Genomic DNA, 15,528 nt, shown 5'->3' with positions numbered 1-15,528 from the left:
TTTACTAATGAGAAAACACGCACGCGCACACGCACACGCACACACACACACACACAGTTAAGCATGCAATGGGTCATCTGATGGTACTCAGGGTCAGTACCGGATTTCAGGCTTGGCAGAGTTTAAGATATACCCATTGAGAGTAAGTCAATGGATATACCGGTAGTCATCATTAGGTTTTTCTTATTTCAAAAATTGAAATAAAAGAAGATTCCAAACTAAGGATTTTCTTCAACTATCAGGCTTGGAATGCACCCAAATACATAGTAATGTAATTTAAGAAAGACACTGTTGGATGTAAGTGGTCAGGTCAGAATATGATGACTGAGAATGACTTTGTTGAATGATGTTGCTGCCACCAGACTGTTATTTCAGTAGGAATGCTGCCATCTAGCGATATCTCGGTGCACCTTTGGAGTTTCTCCTATGTCACGTGATTTCCGAGAAAAGGCGAGCCTGGTCTAAACAGCTGAGTTCCCAGTGAGTGGAGTGAGTTTCTTTCCTTCCTGGCTGACAGTGTGTGGAAGATTGCAGTGAGGTTATCATCGAGAAGTCCGCTGGTGATCTTTACGGTAAGAGAGACTTGAAAAAGAAATGGTAGTCTATTATGTTCTGCATATTGGAAAGTGAAGGAAATTTCCTCAGCATAAATGTATGTGTTCTGTTTTGATCTCAATTTTACTTAAATGTAGGCTGTAAACAACTGTTGGCAGTGGGCAAGATCATTGATCATGTCATGCAATGAATTTTAGGCTAATGAGCCGTCAAAGATAAAGATGTACTTTTGAATATTTATAAATCGTGTAACCTGTTGTTGTTTGTTGTGTGTTAAAAATGCCTTCCTAATGTTTTCATTTGTGCGGTGCAATTATTGTATTGGTGCAATAACTTAATGTCTGATATCGTTATAACAGTGTTGGTCAACATAGTTACCACTAGCCTAACCTTATCTAACCCACTAGACTTGGAGATATGCCTTCGGGAATTCGGTCCACCCGCCGGTTACGACAATGGATTGTGGAGCAGGTAAGTTTGCACTGAATGAAAGGGCATACTGTTACTGTAAATGTGATATTATTGTGTCTGTATTTTGTAATGACGTGCAATGAGTTAATAACAGTCCCCTCTCAAAGATACTGTTTCCGGAGTCAGGGCCGGTTCTGGCTTATTTGGTGCCCTAGGCGAGTTTCAGTTCTGCCCCCCCTGGAGGGACAGGGTGAGAGAAAGGGAGAAGAGCTGTCACGCTATTGAATTTCATAATATACAAAATATAGTAAATAGCCTCACTTGTCTGCAATACTACATCACTCAGCATGAAAACATGCTGTGCATGTTTCTGTTACATGATTCATGTAGGCTATGTCATTCTGGTCTGGAAACAATGTTTTTTTAAGCTTACAACAAGCAGGTAATTCATGTGGATGGAAGGCGATATGGCAGCTAAAATTGTTTTAAACATTGCACCAGTCTTACTTTACATTGCTTGTCAACCTAAGCAAGTATTATCAGGTGGATGTTAGTGAGTAGGCTACTAACAGCTACTTTACTGGATTTCATTGCTTGGCATACTTGGCTAATGTTAGCATGCTAACTAGCGATTTCTCAGATCAAAAACAAAGCTCTTTTTCTCTCTAATTCCAAATAGTAACCTCATAACTATTAGGCTTTCCATAATCACAAACGGTTGCTGATTAAATCACATAGTTCCAAAACACCCTCTGCAACTCCTGCATCATGCAATGAGTGCTTTAATGAGAACATAACAATTCTCCATCCAGCAGAGTACTGCTGTTTGCGCTTGCCCTCTCTGTCTCTCGAGTGAGTCTCCAAATTCAAATAGATCGGACGGTGTCACTCGTCCCGCCCCCTTTCTCAGAACTGTCTGTTTATTGGTTCACAGACTTCCCAGAGACAGTTGGAAGCGATATTACTATTGGCTGAGGGGCGCTTTGCCGTGAGGAGCGCTTTCGCCACGCTTTGTTGATTGCGACTTCATAAAAAAAAATCATATCGCAAAATTACGCATCGGAGAGCGCCATTTCGGCGCTCCTTCTTCACATGGCGCTCTAGGCGACCGCCTAGCCGGCCTATGCTTATAACCGGCCCTGTCCGGAGTTGTGCTCTCTAGCCTACACCGTTTCATTTGGGCCCCTGTTACAATTAGATAGGCCATAGCTGTAACATTCAGCGTCTTGAGAGGACACAAACCATACAGTTGGTTGCAGTTTACAGTTTTAGTTTACTGTGAACTGTTTAGCTTGTTAGCTGACTTTGGCCATAAACATTAGTGGTGTGGATCGGCACTGCCCTCACGATCCGATTCGATCACGATTCGGGAGGTAGTAGATCCGATTCGATTCGATTCTATTAGATCCAATCCGATTCGATTCAATTCTACAATGCATTGCAATGCATTACATTTCTACTGAACGCAAAGCAAATGTTCAGCCATGATGAGGAATTACAAGTAGTCAGATACTGAGCAACAATTTATTGGCTGTTTTCTGTATCAGTCTGTATCAGTCTTGCAATGTTTTGAAGTGTTTTTATTTAATTTAACATTCATTTGCTCCCGAAATATCCATGGAAGTAATTGAAACTTAAAAAAATTGCCGGATTGATTCTGGAACTTGCCGGATCTGGATCTGGATCGTCCATGCCCCGGATCGATTCGGATCGCCGAATCGATCATTGTTGACACCACTAATAAACATGCAAAACAACTACAACACAACAAAAAACAAAACTAGATGACAAATGAAAAGCTTTTTTTAAATAACATTAGATCTGATTATAATATAATTTCCAAAGCCACATTATATATATAAACTGTAGACCTAAATGATTACAATGGAGATGTTATTTTTCGCCTCAACAGGTGAACAGTGGGAAGTATCCTGGTCTTATTTGGGATGATCCAGCCAAAACCATGTTCCGCATCCCCTGGAAGCATGCTGGTAAACAAGATTTTCGCAGCGAGGAGGATGCTGCTATTTTTAAGGTATCATCATCATCATCATTACCACAATCAACACTTGTTGAGTTGAGCTGTGGACCAACCAACATATTCGATATGGGCCATTTCATGGAAAGCAATTACATCCCCATTGAAATGTAACGGCTACATGGCATTATAATATGTTGGTTGTGGTCGTGAATGTGTGGTTGGTGTATCAAAAAAACCCAGTGGTGTAACCATACTGTAATGATGCATTTTGAATGGCTTCCCACGTGAATGCTTTGGGCAACATTTAGCAAGCACACTGATGCAATTTTACAGCCTTAGTAGTAGCTTTTGGTGTATTGTAATGATACCATTTTAATGTATTCTCTCTCTCTCTCTCTCTCTCTCTCTCTCTCTCTCTCTCTCTCTCTCTCTCTCTCTCTCTCTCTCTCTCTCTCTCTCTCTCTCTCTCTCTCTCTCTCTCAGGCTTGGGCTGAGTTCAAGGGGAAGCTGACTGAAGCTGGCCGCTCCGACCCGGCCTCCTGGAAAACCAGGCTGCGCTGTGCCCTAAACAAGAGCCCAGAGTTCAGTGAGATCACAGATAGGTCACAGCTGGACATATCGGAGCCGTACAAAGTCTACCGCCTGGTCCCGATCTGTGAGCAAGGTAGAAAATCAGTACAAGTTTTTCTATACACACACACACACTGGTTGGTTAGTGCCTATTTGAATGTCATTTTAGGTTTTCAGCAACATTGCCACCCTGTTGTTGCTGTAGAGTACACATGTTGCAGGGTACACCCAAAACATTTTTAAACCATAGCCAGTTTGTGCAAAAAAATGGACATCAGGCAGTTATAAAACAATGTTGATGGGAGAAAATGGCAGGAATTGCAGACTGATAACCATCACAGCAGACAGCCAGTTGGAAACCGCACGGCTAGCACCAGCCTTGTTTGCCCATTTGCAGTTTAGCTGGTCTGAACTAGGACCTCGTTTGCACAGCCACAACAGGAAGTCTCGGAGAATGCCAAACGGCAGATTACCTCCTAACCACAGCTTCCTCTCCACTGTCCTCAAATACCATGGCCATACTTTGTCACTCGAAGTATGTGACAAACGATATATATATCTCACTAATATTGCTCAAATTAGCATTCTTTACGTCGATGCGTCACATTTAGGATTGTGTGTGTTTCTTCACATTTGTATTCATGCATTGATCTTTTAGGCATTGCTGGTTTAACTAGCCCTCTCACTTTTTTGCATGTTAACTCGGCACTATAAAAATGTTTTCTGAAGGCCTTCTGAGAGTGTATGTGCTATGCTAAAACACCAGCCACCACAGCTCCGACTGTTGGTAAACAAGAGGACATACCACCCACTGACCTAGATACACGTATACAGCCAGCGGGCTTCTATAGAACTGTTTTGAAGCACCTGCCATTGACTTGCGAGAATACTCGCCCAATTTTCTGGAAGCGTATCTTTGCAACGTTGAGAACAAGCGCTGATAGGCCGACACCACCAGCGTGTTTTGTTTGACTGTTAGAATTGTTTTAGAATTCTTCTGATTGACAGTCAACCAACCCAACTGACAATGCTCATTGGTCACTTAAACAATTTAAGAGTTCTCTAAAATAAAGGGTCAGCCAGCCCAAAAAGAAATGTGGATTGTTTGAAACGGACAGGAAACTACTGTTCAAATGAAACGCAATAGACTCTGCAAGAATTTTAAAGGAGATGTACTTCCTTTTTTCACTCAAAAATTGTCTCATGTCCTGACCTCATGTCCTCACTTTTGAATCGAACAGCCTCTGTCCATATAGGGCAGTGATGTCACCAATTTAGTTTGTAGCAAAAACCTGTCTGTGGAATACAGGTATACAGTGGCAAACGCAAGGTGCGGCTTCCCTAGTTTAACTTTCCTTGGAAACTCTCTCACAGGGCGACTGAGTCCCAAAAAAGAGAAGGATGCAGCACCCTCCGGGAGGAGGAGGAGAAGGAGGAGAAGCCAGACAGATAGTGAGGAGGATGAAGAGGAACAGGAGCAGGAGATACCGGCCAAGATGATCAAGGAGCAGGCCACAGCTGTGCAGCAGATCAGCATGGTACAGTATGGCCTCCCACACACTCCCCCAAATCACTCACCACCAAAGAATGTTAATGGGAATGAAAGCTTATTTTAAGTCATACATTTGTAGTACGTCCAGAGGCCCTTTCTGACGCCATTTTCGGGGCAATGGAAGTCACTTCTTCCTATTTTCCTGTAGTTGTTTAAGGATAAAGCCACTCGCCATAACACACAAAGAGTTAACTCTGCGGATTTGCTTGGCGTGCAGACTCTCTAAAATCGCTCTCCACCATTTGCTCACTACTATTTGCAAGTGTCTGTTAGAAAGTCCACAAGACCTTTTTTGTATGCAAGGACTCTAAAATGCAGATTAGTTTCTGACCAACTGACATAGTGGCATTATACTGCAGAGTAACAGGATGTGACTAGAAATGGGATAAAGGAGTATTTAGAGTGAGAATCGTCACTGCTATTAAGAAAAGGCATTTTGTTGACCCACTAACCATGGCATACAGTGCACAGAGTGAACTCTGTTTCGTCTGTGCTGCATATCACATTTGGCCAGTAGAGGCATTTGTGCCCCCTTTTTAAAACTTAATGAGCATTAACAGGGAGCAGATGAGGTATTAAAGCTAAAAAAAGTAATGCTACAGTTATTCAAAGAAATAAAAATAAAAAGCTTGAATACAATTCGAATCCATTGTAACCTTTGCCTTTTATTTGTGTATTAGTTACAGCAACTGGATCCTATCGCCGATGTCAGCGCGCAAGTCACAGAACCCACAGTAACCTTGAAGACTGATGGCCGTAAGTACCAATTCTTAACGATTCTTCCTCATCAAAACACACTGTATCAGTAATCTCTTTATGGTTTTTACAATGTATTTGCTATTCTGACAAGAGTGCTATGCTATAGAGTACTAAAAGCACTAGTGTTATCTACACATGTAGTTATTGAAGCTCATTAATGAAAATATTTGTATTTCTTACAGTCAACGAAATCCAACTGAATGTCACAATTGAGACCACACCACAACCCATGCCAGGTTAGAGCATGTCCATTTGATATACTGTATGCTTGCTCAGTAGTATAATATGTTAACAGTAGTTTGTTTTCAATGCTCCGAATTGATATAGATATGTATCGTAGGGGTGTAGGTAATTGCTGATGAACTAGTAGATGTAGCATGTAGTAGTATTAACTTAGCATGTAGTAGATGTAGCATGTAGTAGGTTAATACGTTTACAAAATCTGCTGCAAGTCATGCACACGTGCAGGGCATGTCCACAACAGAAGACATGTTCTAAAGTACATCATATGCAGTTCAAACTACATCATACACAATACATCATGATGTGGTTGCATTCAGCTTACCTCTGCTTTTCTCCATCCGCAGCCCCCCACTCCTTCCGGGTGTCTGTGCAGTATCTGGGTCAGGATATGCTCGCTCACGAGGTCCAGGACAACAGCATACGCGTCTCCTACTGCCCGGTGGCCCCCGTGCCCCCCTCTCCGTCGTCCGAGCCCACGTTCCACCGGATCCCCCTTCCCGACCCCCCCTGCTCCATGCCCTCCGAACCCAGGCAAGCCATCTCCACCCTGCTGCCCTTCATGGAGAAGGGGGTGATGCTGACGTCTGCCGGAGGGGGGGTGTACGCTAAGCGCTCCTGCCAGGGACGAGTGTTCTGGAGGGGGCCGCACACGCACTCCTCCGTCATGCACAAGATGGAACGCACCCCAGAACCCGTGATGGTGTTCAGCAGAGAAACATTTCAAGAAGGTGAGGAATCATCATCATCATCATTGTATTACTGTGCATAAGATTTAACATCTTTTATTGTTCACATTGGCTCACGGCTAGTAACATTTAATACTGTAAATGATCATGCTTTATAGTATTAATGTTCATTGATTGTCTGAACTAGGGAAAAAATATCAGGAATCAACATCGCATTACATGAGAAATCATTGTGGCAAAACTCACTCACCCTTCTAATCCTAATTACATATTTAATACGTGCTACATTTTGTGTCATTTAAAAAAAAAAAGTCAATTGTCATTTCACTTGGTAACACAGAACTGCGGCTCTATCAAACGACTGGAGGTCCTCCCCCACAGACTGGCATCACCATGTGCTTTGGAGAAGAGCTTCAGCATGAGGAGGACCCTGCCTCCAAACTTATCATTGTTCAGGTACAAAGACACACACACACACACATCTGGCTGCATCTTGCTTAGTGTAGCCTCTTCCAGCTTTATTGTAATGTCATTTATTCTACCTCATATGCTCTGTAACTGCTTCTACATTTGATGAGGTTCAGAACCCATTGCAGAATTCATACTTGTGATTTTTCTTAAAGGGACACTGTGTGAGATTTTTAGTTGTTTATTTCCAGAATTCATGCTGCCCATTCACTAATGTTACCTTTTTCATGAATACTTACCACCACCATCAAATTCAAAGTATTCATTATGACTGGGAAAATTGCACTTTTCATACATGAAAAGGGGGATCTTCTCCATGGTCCGCCATTTTGAATTTCCAAACATTTTTAGCTGCAAAAATGACTCTACTTGGACCATACTAGAAAATATTTGTTTATTACTTTAAAAAAATCATGTAAAGATCGAATTTGGCAATTGGCAGCCCAGTTTCAATGAGCACCACAGTTGCAGTACCCTTTTTGACCATTTCCTGCACAGTATCCCTTTAAAACGAGAGTGCACCATATCTGGAAACCAGCTCATTCAACCTTCCCTTGAGTTAAATAATTGAGTTTCAACTTTTTCTGTTCTTTCAGCTGTTCTCTTAGTCTGGTGATGTTACTTCTAGTTCCATTGAGCCTTATGGGTTCATCTAGCAACTTGCTGGACCCATAAGATTCAATTATATACCCTAGCTTGGAGGTAACATTTGCAGACAGTTGCCAGATTTGCAGAATTGCTGGAAGTACAGGAGAAAGGTAAAACTCAATCATCTGAAGGGGAGGTGTAGAATGAGCCTATTTCCAGAAATGGTGCAGTATCACTTGAAGAAGACGAGAATGTATTATTTTGCAACCTGAAAATGAATGTATGAAAACAAAGCCACTGTCATTTTAGGACAATGTAGCAGAAAGTGTGCTTCGTATAGTTCCCGGCTTCTTTGACTGGTTCCAGTCACCGCCCTGGAACTTGTATTTATTCCACTGATCCGTTACTAAAAGAATCTGAGAATTATTGATAGCTGGAACTAAATAAGAACAAATATCAGTGCTTTTACCAGAATGTAATGTTTTTTTTTTTTTTTTTTACTTTCATTTTCACTCATTATTTGCAATTGTTTTATGTCTCTTCTTTTGGGCATAGCAACATAATCAAGGAGTTTTGAATTTACGTTCTCTTTAGATCTCGTTCCCTTGGGCGGAGGAACTGATCAGGGAGGCTGACGCCCTTCGAGAGTCGGTGTCCATCCTGCAGAGCTTAGCCAATCAGTCTCCTCTCGGGGAGGTCACCCTCAACCTCATCCAGATACCACAGCCGTGAAGGCCCGGGGCCTTCCATAACATCCAGAACATGGACGCATGGTTAGCTAAAGCCAGGGTGGGATTTGTCACACACAAAAAAACCTAGGATGGATCACTTTCAACATTTTTAGCAACATCTCTAAACAGGAATTGAAATACTGTCGAAGATGGTGACAACAGAAGGGGGTGTGAGGGGAATGTGCCCCCCCCCCCTTTTACAAATTGCACCCAGACTACATCATTTGTCTCTGTGTGATTTTAAAGCATTACCTACGAAAAGCACTACATGTTTTCCTCCCTCCAAAGAGAAGCCAAGTTTTCTTTACGTCAATGCACTTTTATAAAGAGATCTGGGCGATATAGTCTTCACATGTAGCAATTTTCTTACATCTAGGCCCACTGAATGTGAACAATGACGTTAACACTCAATGGATTTTATCTCCTTTAGATAGATAAAATAGATTGCTAGTTAGACTTTTCAGTATGGTCTATTCATGTATTTAATGATTAGAAACTATTTGTCCCAGCATATATTTATTATATACAGTGCCCTCCATAATTATTGGCACCCCTGGTTGAGATGTGTTTTTTAGCTTCCAATTATTTTATTTTTTTTCTAAATAATATGGGACCTTAATGGAAAAAAAGAGAAAAATCCAACCTTCAATACAAGTGCATTTATTCAGTGGGGAAAAAATCCCACATAAAGAAATAATTATTTGACATCAAATAATGTGTGTCACAATTATTAGCACCCCTGGTGTTAATATTTTGTACAACCCCCTTTTGCCAACAAAACAGCACCTAATCTTCTCCTATAATGTTTCACAAGATGGGAAAAGACAGAAAGAGGGATCTTCAGCCATTCCTCTTTGCAGAATCTCTCTAAATCATCCAGAGACCTGGGTCCTCTCCTCTGTACTCTCCTCTTCAGCTCACCCCACAGGTTCTCAATGGGGTTGAGGTCAGGGGACTGAGATGGCCATGGGAGGAGCTTGATTTTGTGTCTGGTGAACCATTTCTGTGTAGATTTGGCCATATGTTTAGGGTCATTGTCTTGCTGAAAGACCCAGTGACGACCCAGCTTCAGCTTTCGGGCAGAGGGCAACAGATTTTGATTTAAAATGTCCTGGTATTTCAAAGCATTCATGATGCCATGCACCCTAACAAGGTTCCCAGGGCCTTTGGAAGCGAAACAGCCCCACAGCATCACTGACCCACCCCCATACTTCACAGTGGGTATGAGGTGCTTTTCAGCATGCGCATCTTTCGTGGTACGCCAGACCCACTTAGAGTGTTTGTTGCCAAAAAGCTCAATCTTGGTCTCATCTGACCAAAGCACACGGTCCCAGTTGAAGCCCCAATACCGCTTGGCGAACTCCAGACGCTTGCGTTTATGATTGTGAGTGAGGAAAGGTTTTCTCCGTGCATGCCTCCCAAACAGCTTGTTGGCGTGTAGACAGCGCCTGATGGTTGATTTGGAGACTTTGTGACCCCAGGATGCTACCATTTGTTGTAATTCTGTAACAGTGAGCTTTGGAGATCTTTTGATTTCTCTTACCATCCTCCTCACTGTGCGTGGTGGCAAAATAAACTTGGGTCCTCGTCTAGGCTTGTTTACCACTGTTCCAGTTGTTTTGAACTTCTTAATTATTCCTCTCACAGTGGATATGGGCAGATGCAGTTGAGTGGCAATCTTCTTGTAGCCTCTGCCTGACCTGTGAAGGTCGACGCACATCTGCCTCACTTGTATGCTGTGTTCCTTTGTCTTTCCCATGTTTAAGAGTGGATAAGAGAAATGGCCTCTGTGTCACGTCATATTTATACCCCAGGGAAACAGGAAGTGATGAATTACTAATTAAATGTTCCTACATACTCTGGTAAACTTTGTAAACTACTGTAGAAATAACAAATTATATTTATTTCTTGGGAATTGTTAAGGGTGCCAATAATTGTGGAACAGGTGATTTAATGAAAAATAATTATTTTTTAGTCAGGAATTTTTTTATTTTCTTACAATTCATTTGAGTTGAAGGCTACATTTTCCTACAATTTTCAGTGTGACAGTATTCTTCTGCAATAAACACTGAATTTATTTTAAGGCTTTTAACACATCTCAACCAGGGGTGCCAATAATTATGGAGGGCACTGTACATATATTGAATTTGATCTTAAATTCTGAGCTGGACGAGATGAACTAAATCTGTTTTGTATCCTACTTCTCTCCTTATCTTCAAAACATAAAGACTGAATAAATTACCCCAAGTCCTGGCTGTGATAGGGCATACATGGGTGTTCAAATGCATAGCTTAGTATGCACAATGTGTGCAGTTCAACCAAGCATTGTTCCAATGCCTATTGCATGTTGTGCTCGTGTTAGGCCAGTTAGGTTGAGGTTAAACCTCTGCTGTTGTTGAACACTTTTCTTTCTTTTTTATTTTTTTGTAACAAATATGCATCTCAAAGTTGTTTGTATATGTTAGTGTTGTAGGTTAGTGTGTAGAAATGCCAGTGTATTCCCATACTATATTGTATTAGTAAGGTAGGTGTAACTTTTACTTGTATTTCGCATGCGTTGTGACCCCTACCCCCACTACCAAAGCACTTGTACAAAAGACAGCAGCAGAAAACACACATTCCAATGTCTGATGGACAATAAATCACTAGTTGGACAACATTTGTTGTTACTTATGGAATGATTGTGAGCAGAGATGTCAATCCCAGGAAGGGAGGAAACCCAAATGGCTGGGATTTAAGTTGTAATAAATAAATAAATAAACCCAGGTAGCTGCATTCATTTGTAATAAATATTAAAACTACTTTTATTATTGTTGTTAGTACAGTGCGGTTTTATATACTATAAATGACAATGGAATTCAAATTTGCAACAGGAAACAAATCCTATCTACCGGTTATAGTAGTGTAATCTGGTGGCAAAAATGGCAAGCACTCAATTGACTCTGACATAATGTGCAAAGACTGAGGGGTTGCAAGATTAGACCGGCTTCAATAGATGCCAAATCAGTTTGGCATTTACTAACCCAGTGGTTCCTACATTTTTTCTGCTAGAATCCCATCCATCCACGACCCCCCTCCCCTGAAGTGTCTCTGTGCCCCCCACCCCCCTTAAGTTTCTCAGCCCCAGTTTGGGAACCACTGTATTAAGTAACCGATCTCGGTCATCTCTCAAAAGGCAGATTAAACAGATACATGGGGAGAAAGGGATGTTAACACAAGGTACAGTAATGTAAATGTACACATTATTGGGAGTTAGTTTCTAGCTGTACTAAAAGGCATAGGGAGGTAACAGAGAGATAACATTAACCTGTATCTCTGTTTATTCCCTAAGTTTTCCACAGATGGTTGGTAACAGTGTATGTTCAAGTAAAAAAAAACAAGTTCACAAATACAAATCTAACCAAGGAAAGTAAAATCAAAGGGGAGATTTTTCTGATCATTTCACATTGGCTCTTCATGGGATTAAGTTAGCAGCCCACTGAATGTCCATCACACATTTCCGTTGACAGGAGACGCCAGTTCTGCTATTTTGGCATTCAATTTCTGATTGGTCCAGTCCTTTGTGATGTCATCCAAATGACTGTCGAAGTCCACTAGTAACGAATGGTCTCCTGAGTCAAGCAGCTGATTGGCTATTGTTCGAGTCTCCTCCCACTGTCTCAGCATTATTCTGCCAATGATGGAAAGAAAAGGCAAAACAAAATAACATTTGATAAACTTAGAGCAATAATTTATGGTCACGTGAATGTGATGCTGTACATTAGATGATCTGGTCTCAGCAGCATAAGGCAAGCCTACATTGCCACTTGTGGGTGATTTATATGTAGAGCCATTGGAAAAGCAAATAAACGCTAACAATGCACAGCTAGCTAGATACTGCTTGCATTTTACCTTTTAAATAGGATAGAACTACATAACATTTCTGCAAAATAGATGTGGAGGCTGGATGGCTTTCTTGCTTTTGCTCAAAGCCACCTCAGCCCTGAAAGCAATGCACCACCTTTCCGTTCCGGGTTTAACCTGTGACCTTCCAATCTAAACATCCCTGTTCTACAGTCAGTAATGCAATCCAGTGCAGCAAAAATGTTGAACCCAATGTGAACTGTCCGTATTACGTGTCACTTGGTGTTAATAATTATATTGTATTAAAGAAAAGCACTGACAGAAAAAGAGTCAGACAAATTAAATATGTTTTAGCGCTTGTTTAGTTTACTTTAGTATACCAGATTTGAACTAGCACCTAAATATTCTGTTTGTCAAATATAGATAACCTGCAATTTCAGGATAAGCTTCTTCTTGACTCTTGCAACAAGAGGGTGTCTCTTATCAAGGCAGGGCCAGGAATGCACACAAGAGAATCAGGCAAAAGTTCAAGGCACAGTTCATTCAGCATAGCCTTTCACATTTAAATTTGGTTACAAGACATATAGAGTTAGATTTTCATAATAATGTTTATACAATTCTATCAACACTTCGATGTACGACAGGGTAAATAAATCACATTTAGGGTAGTCATCACAAATCTGTAAGGTGATGAGCTTGTTGGTATTTCTTTAAGGAATATCATCTGTACTGACAATAGAATAGACGAAGGCATGTTTCAATATAAAACAAGCCGGTCCACTTCAGAGAGACTGGTCCAAGGATGACTGGAGCATACAGGATACATTTTGCTGTTTTATTGTGGTGCAAGCATGACTAAAGTTTCGACACAGTGCGTCTCATCAGAGTGAAGCGTGGTTCAATATATCTAGAGTTGATCTAAGTATTAGTTGGTGCATGCATTTTCCCCTACTTAAATTTGATGTGTTGAATATTTTCAATATTTCTATCATTACCACAATAGTTTTCATTCAGCCTTGCAAACGAGCGTGTCTTACGTGTGTTTGTCTTTCAGCATCCACCGGGAGTCTTTGCGTTCGTACATCACTATCGGAGGTACCCTGTATCCTGCAGACATTTTGGCTCCATCAAGCTGTAATAGTAAAAGAAAATGCTTCTAAGTCACACTGATGATCACTGTAGAATAGCAACCAGTCTTTACAGGAGTACAACTAAATCGTACACAAAGCGTACAATCTGCCAAGTTCATTTACGTTACATAAGACATCAGATTTTGGTTTTACAATTTCAAGAAAACTGCAATCCTCATGTTTGAGGTTGCAACAATTTTCCAAACACATTTCAGCATAAATAAATTAAAAAGTGTATTGAATTTAAAATGTATTTGTATTTTTAAAGACGTACAGTATTACATTTTCAACAAAGATTTTTTTTTACCATTAGCAGCACTGCCCCATTGCACTGTTCAGCAATCTTGTCTGCTATCTTCAAGGCACAAGGAGTAGGACTGCAAGGACAGACAACAGGTGAAGACTGGTCAACTTGTTTTAACCAATAATGACTGACTGTGTAATAGAAACAAAACATGCGACTTCAATAGAAACTGAGAGGTACTGCAGCCTACCTGCTGTCTGCTACGCTAGCATTGGCTTGGTAATATCCAACAATCCTCTGTTGTGTCTGTGCACACCAGACATCCACCTGGAGGAGTCAATACATCAGTATCAGTAGTGTTATTACACAATCACTTGCAGACATCTGAACTAAATAATAGGGACCCCTTTTTATTATTATTATTGTTGTTATTATTATTATTATTATTAGTGTTATTATTATTATTATTATTATTATCATATATAACGAACTTCCCATGTGACGAAATGGCATAGAGATAGAGTCAAGCAGCATCAAATCAAAATAGACAAATATGCGTCGTATGAAGTCCATTTCCAAATCTGTTTCTACAAAATCTATTGTTATTTGGGTTTGAAGGGCAGTGGGCCTATCATCACACTGATACAATAACTCCAGGAAAATGAACATAAACTTAAGACGAGAAGTAATGCTTGTCTGACTACCCCCACCTCACCCTACCTGTGTCAGTGCAACCTGGGTGATGGGTGCAAGTGGTAGGTGTGAGTGCCGCAGAGGCACACAGTCTGTAACGCAGAGCGCGCCCCCTGCTGGGCTAGATGACAACAGCAGGCCGTTGACACTACACCGGGGAAATAGGCTGGCGTGTAGATACATTTTCACATAGGCCATGCTGGACAGCTCTATCTCTCCCATCTCTGCAAAAATATAACAATTGTCGTTAGGTATTAAAACGGTGGCGACAGACAGAGTCGAGCACATTGGTATAATCAAGCAGCTTTAAAATGAATTGAAATGGGTGATGGAGGACGGGTAAGCTACTACCCTAGGCTACTTGCAAAGAAGCAGTTGAACTACACACGGTCGTACGGATAAAATCAGAACTAATATAGCCGCCTTGTGTAATATACGATATTCTATATATTGGGTACGACAGACTACCGGGTAACCGCTTTGTCTTTTACTGAAAGTAACCATAAACAGACAATGTCACTGCTCAAAAGCGGCACGTGCCTTCTTACCGATATGTGGCAGTAGCTCCGTGTAAATACAACAGGTGACAGATTTCTACAATAATGTTTCGTGAACTTCACTTTCAAAAGAAAGAAGCTATTGGAACCAGCTAAGATGTTGTATTTTAGTCAAACTGATTGATATTTCTATTTCCTGTACAGTCATAGGGTGTTCGCCCACCGAATGCAATGTTACACTGTGATTGGTTACAAACATTATAACCGACGTCCCTATTGGTCAACTTTCTCGACCATCAAGACACTATTATGGCACTTCCTCCATCACATAGCATCATCAGAGCCAGTCTGGCATCACTCACTGGTCACTGCCTGATCTCTTGCCACAAACAGCTGATCACAGACAACACTGTGTGTGTGTGTGTGTGTGTTTGTGTGTGTGTGTGTGTGTGTGTGTGTGTGTGTGTGTGTGTGTGTGTGTGTGTGTGTGTGTGTGTATTTGTATGCAGTACATGCATTGGTCGTAGTGCACAGTCTGGTTATAGACATAAAGGCATATAATATAAGGTGCGACAGA

General features: G+C 41.1%; 2 protein-coding genes across 2 annotated transcripts; one reads left to right on the top strand and one right to left on the bottom strand.

Annotated features, from left to right (window-relative positions):
* The first annotated feature begins 483 nt into the window (after nt 1-483).
* irf9 (interferon regulatory factor 9) lies at nt 484-9,068 on the top strand. Its single transcript, XM_063206532.1, has 10 exons — nt 484-572; nt 963-1,026; nt 2,879-3,001; nt 3,431-3,611; nt 4,892-5,055; nt 5,750-5,825; nt 6,011-6,064; nt 6,416-6,799; nt 7,098-7,213; nt 8,408-9,068. The coding sequence occupies exons 2-10, from the start codon at nt 973-975 to the stop codon at nt 8,543-8,545; spliced, it is 1,290 nt and encodes a 429-aa protein (XP_063062602.1). The 5' UTR covers nt 484-572; nt 963-972; the 3' UTR covers nt 8,546-9,068.
* Nucleotides 9,069-11,319: 2,251 nt separating this feature from the next.
* emc9 (ER membrane protein complex subunit 9) lies at nt 11,320-15,323 on the bottom strand. The gene is made up of 6 exons (XM_063206529.1): nt 15,003-15,323; nt 14,482-14,678; nt 14,012-14,088; nt 13,825-13,894; nt 13,425-13,519; nt 11,320-12,214 (listed from the first exon to the last, which is right to left on the bottom strand). Exons 2-6 carry the CDS (start codon nt 14,674-14,676, stop codon nt 12,034-12,036), a joined length of 618 nt encoding a protein of 205 aa, XP_063062599.1. The 5' UTR covers nt 14,677-14,678; nt 15,003-15,323; the 3' UTR covers nt 11,320-12,033.
* Between the last annotated feature and the right edge of the window lie 205 nt (nt 15,324-15,528).

Source organism: Engraulis encrasicolus, chromosome 9 (assembly GCF_034702125.1).
Source record: "Engraulis encrasicolus isolate BLACKSEA-1 chromosome 9, IST_EnEncr_1.0, whole genome shotgun sequence".
Lineage (NCBI taxonomy): Eukaryota > Metazoa > Chordata > Actinopteri > Clupeiformes > Engraulidae > Engraulis > Engraulis encrasicolus.
The sequence above is the reverse complement of the archived record's forward strand: the minus strand, read 5'-3'. Positions and strand labels throughout refer to the sequence as shown.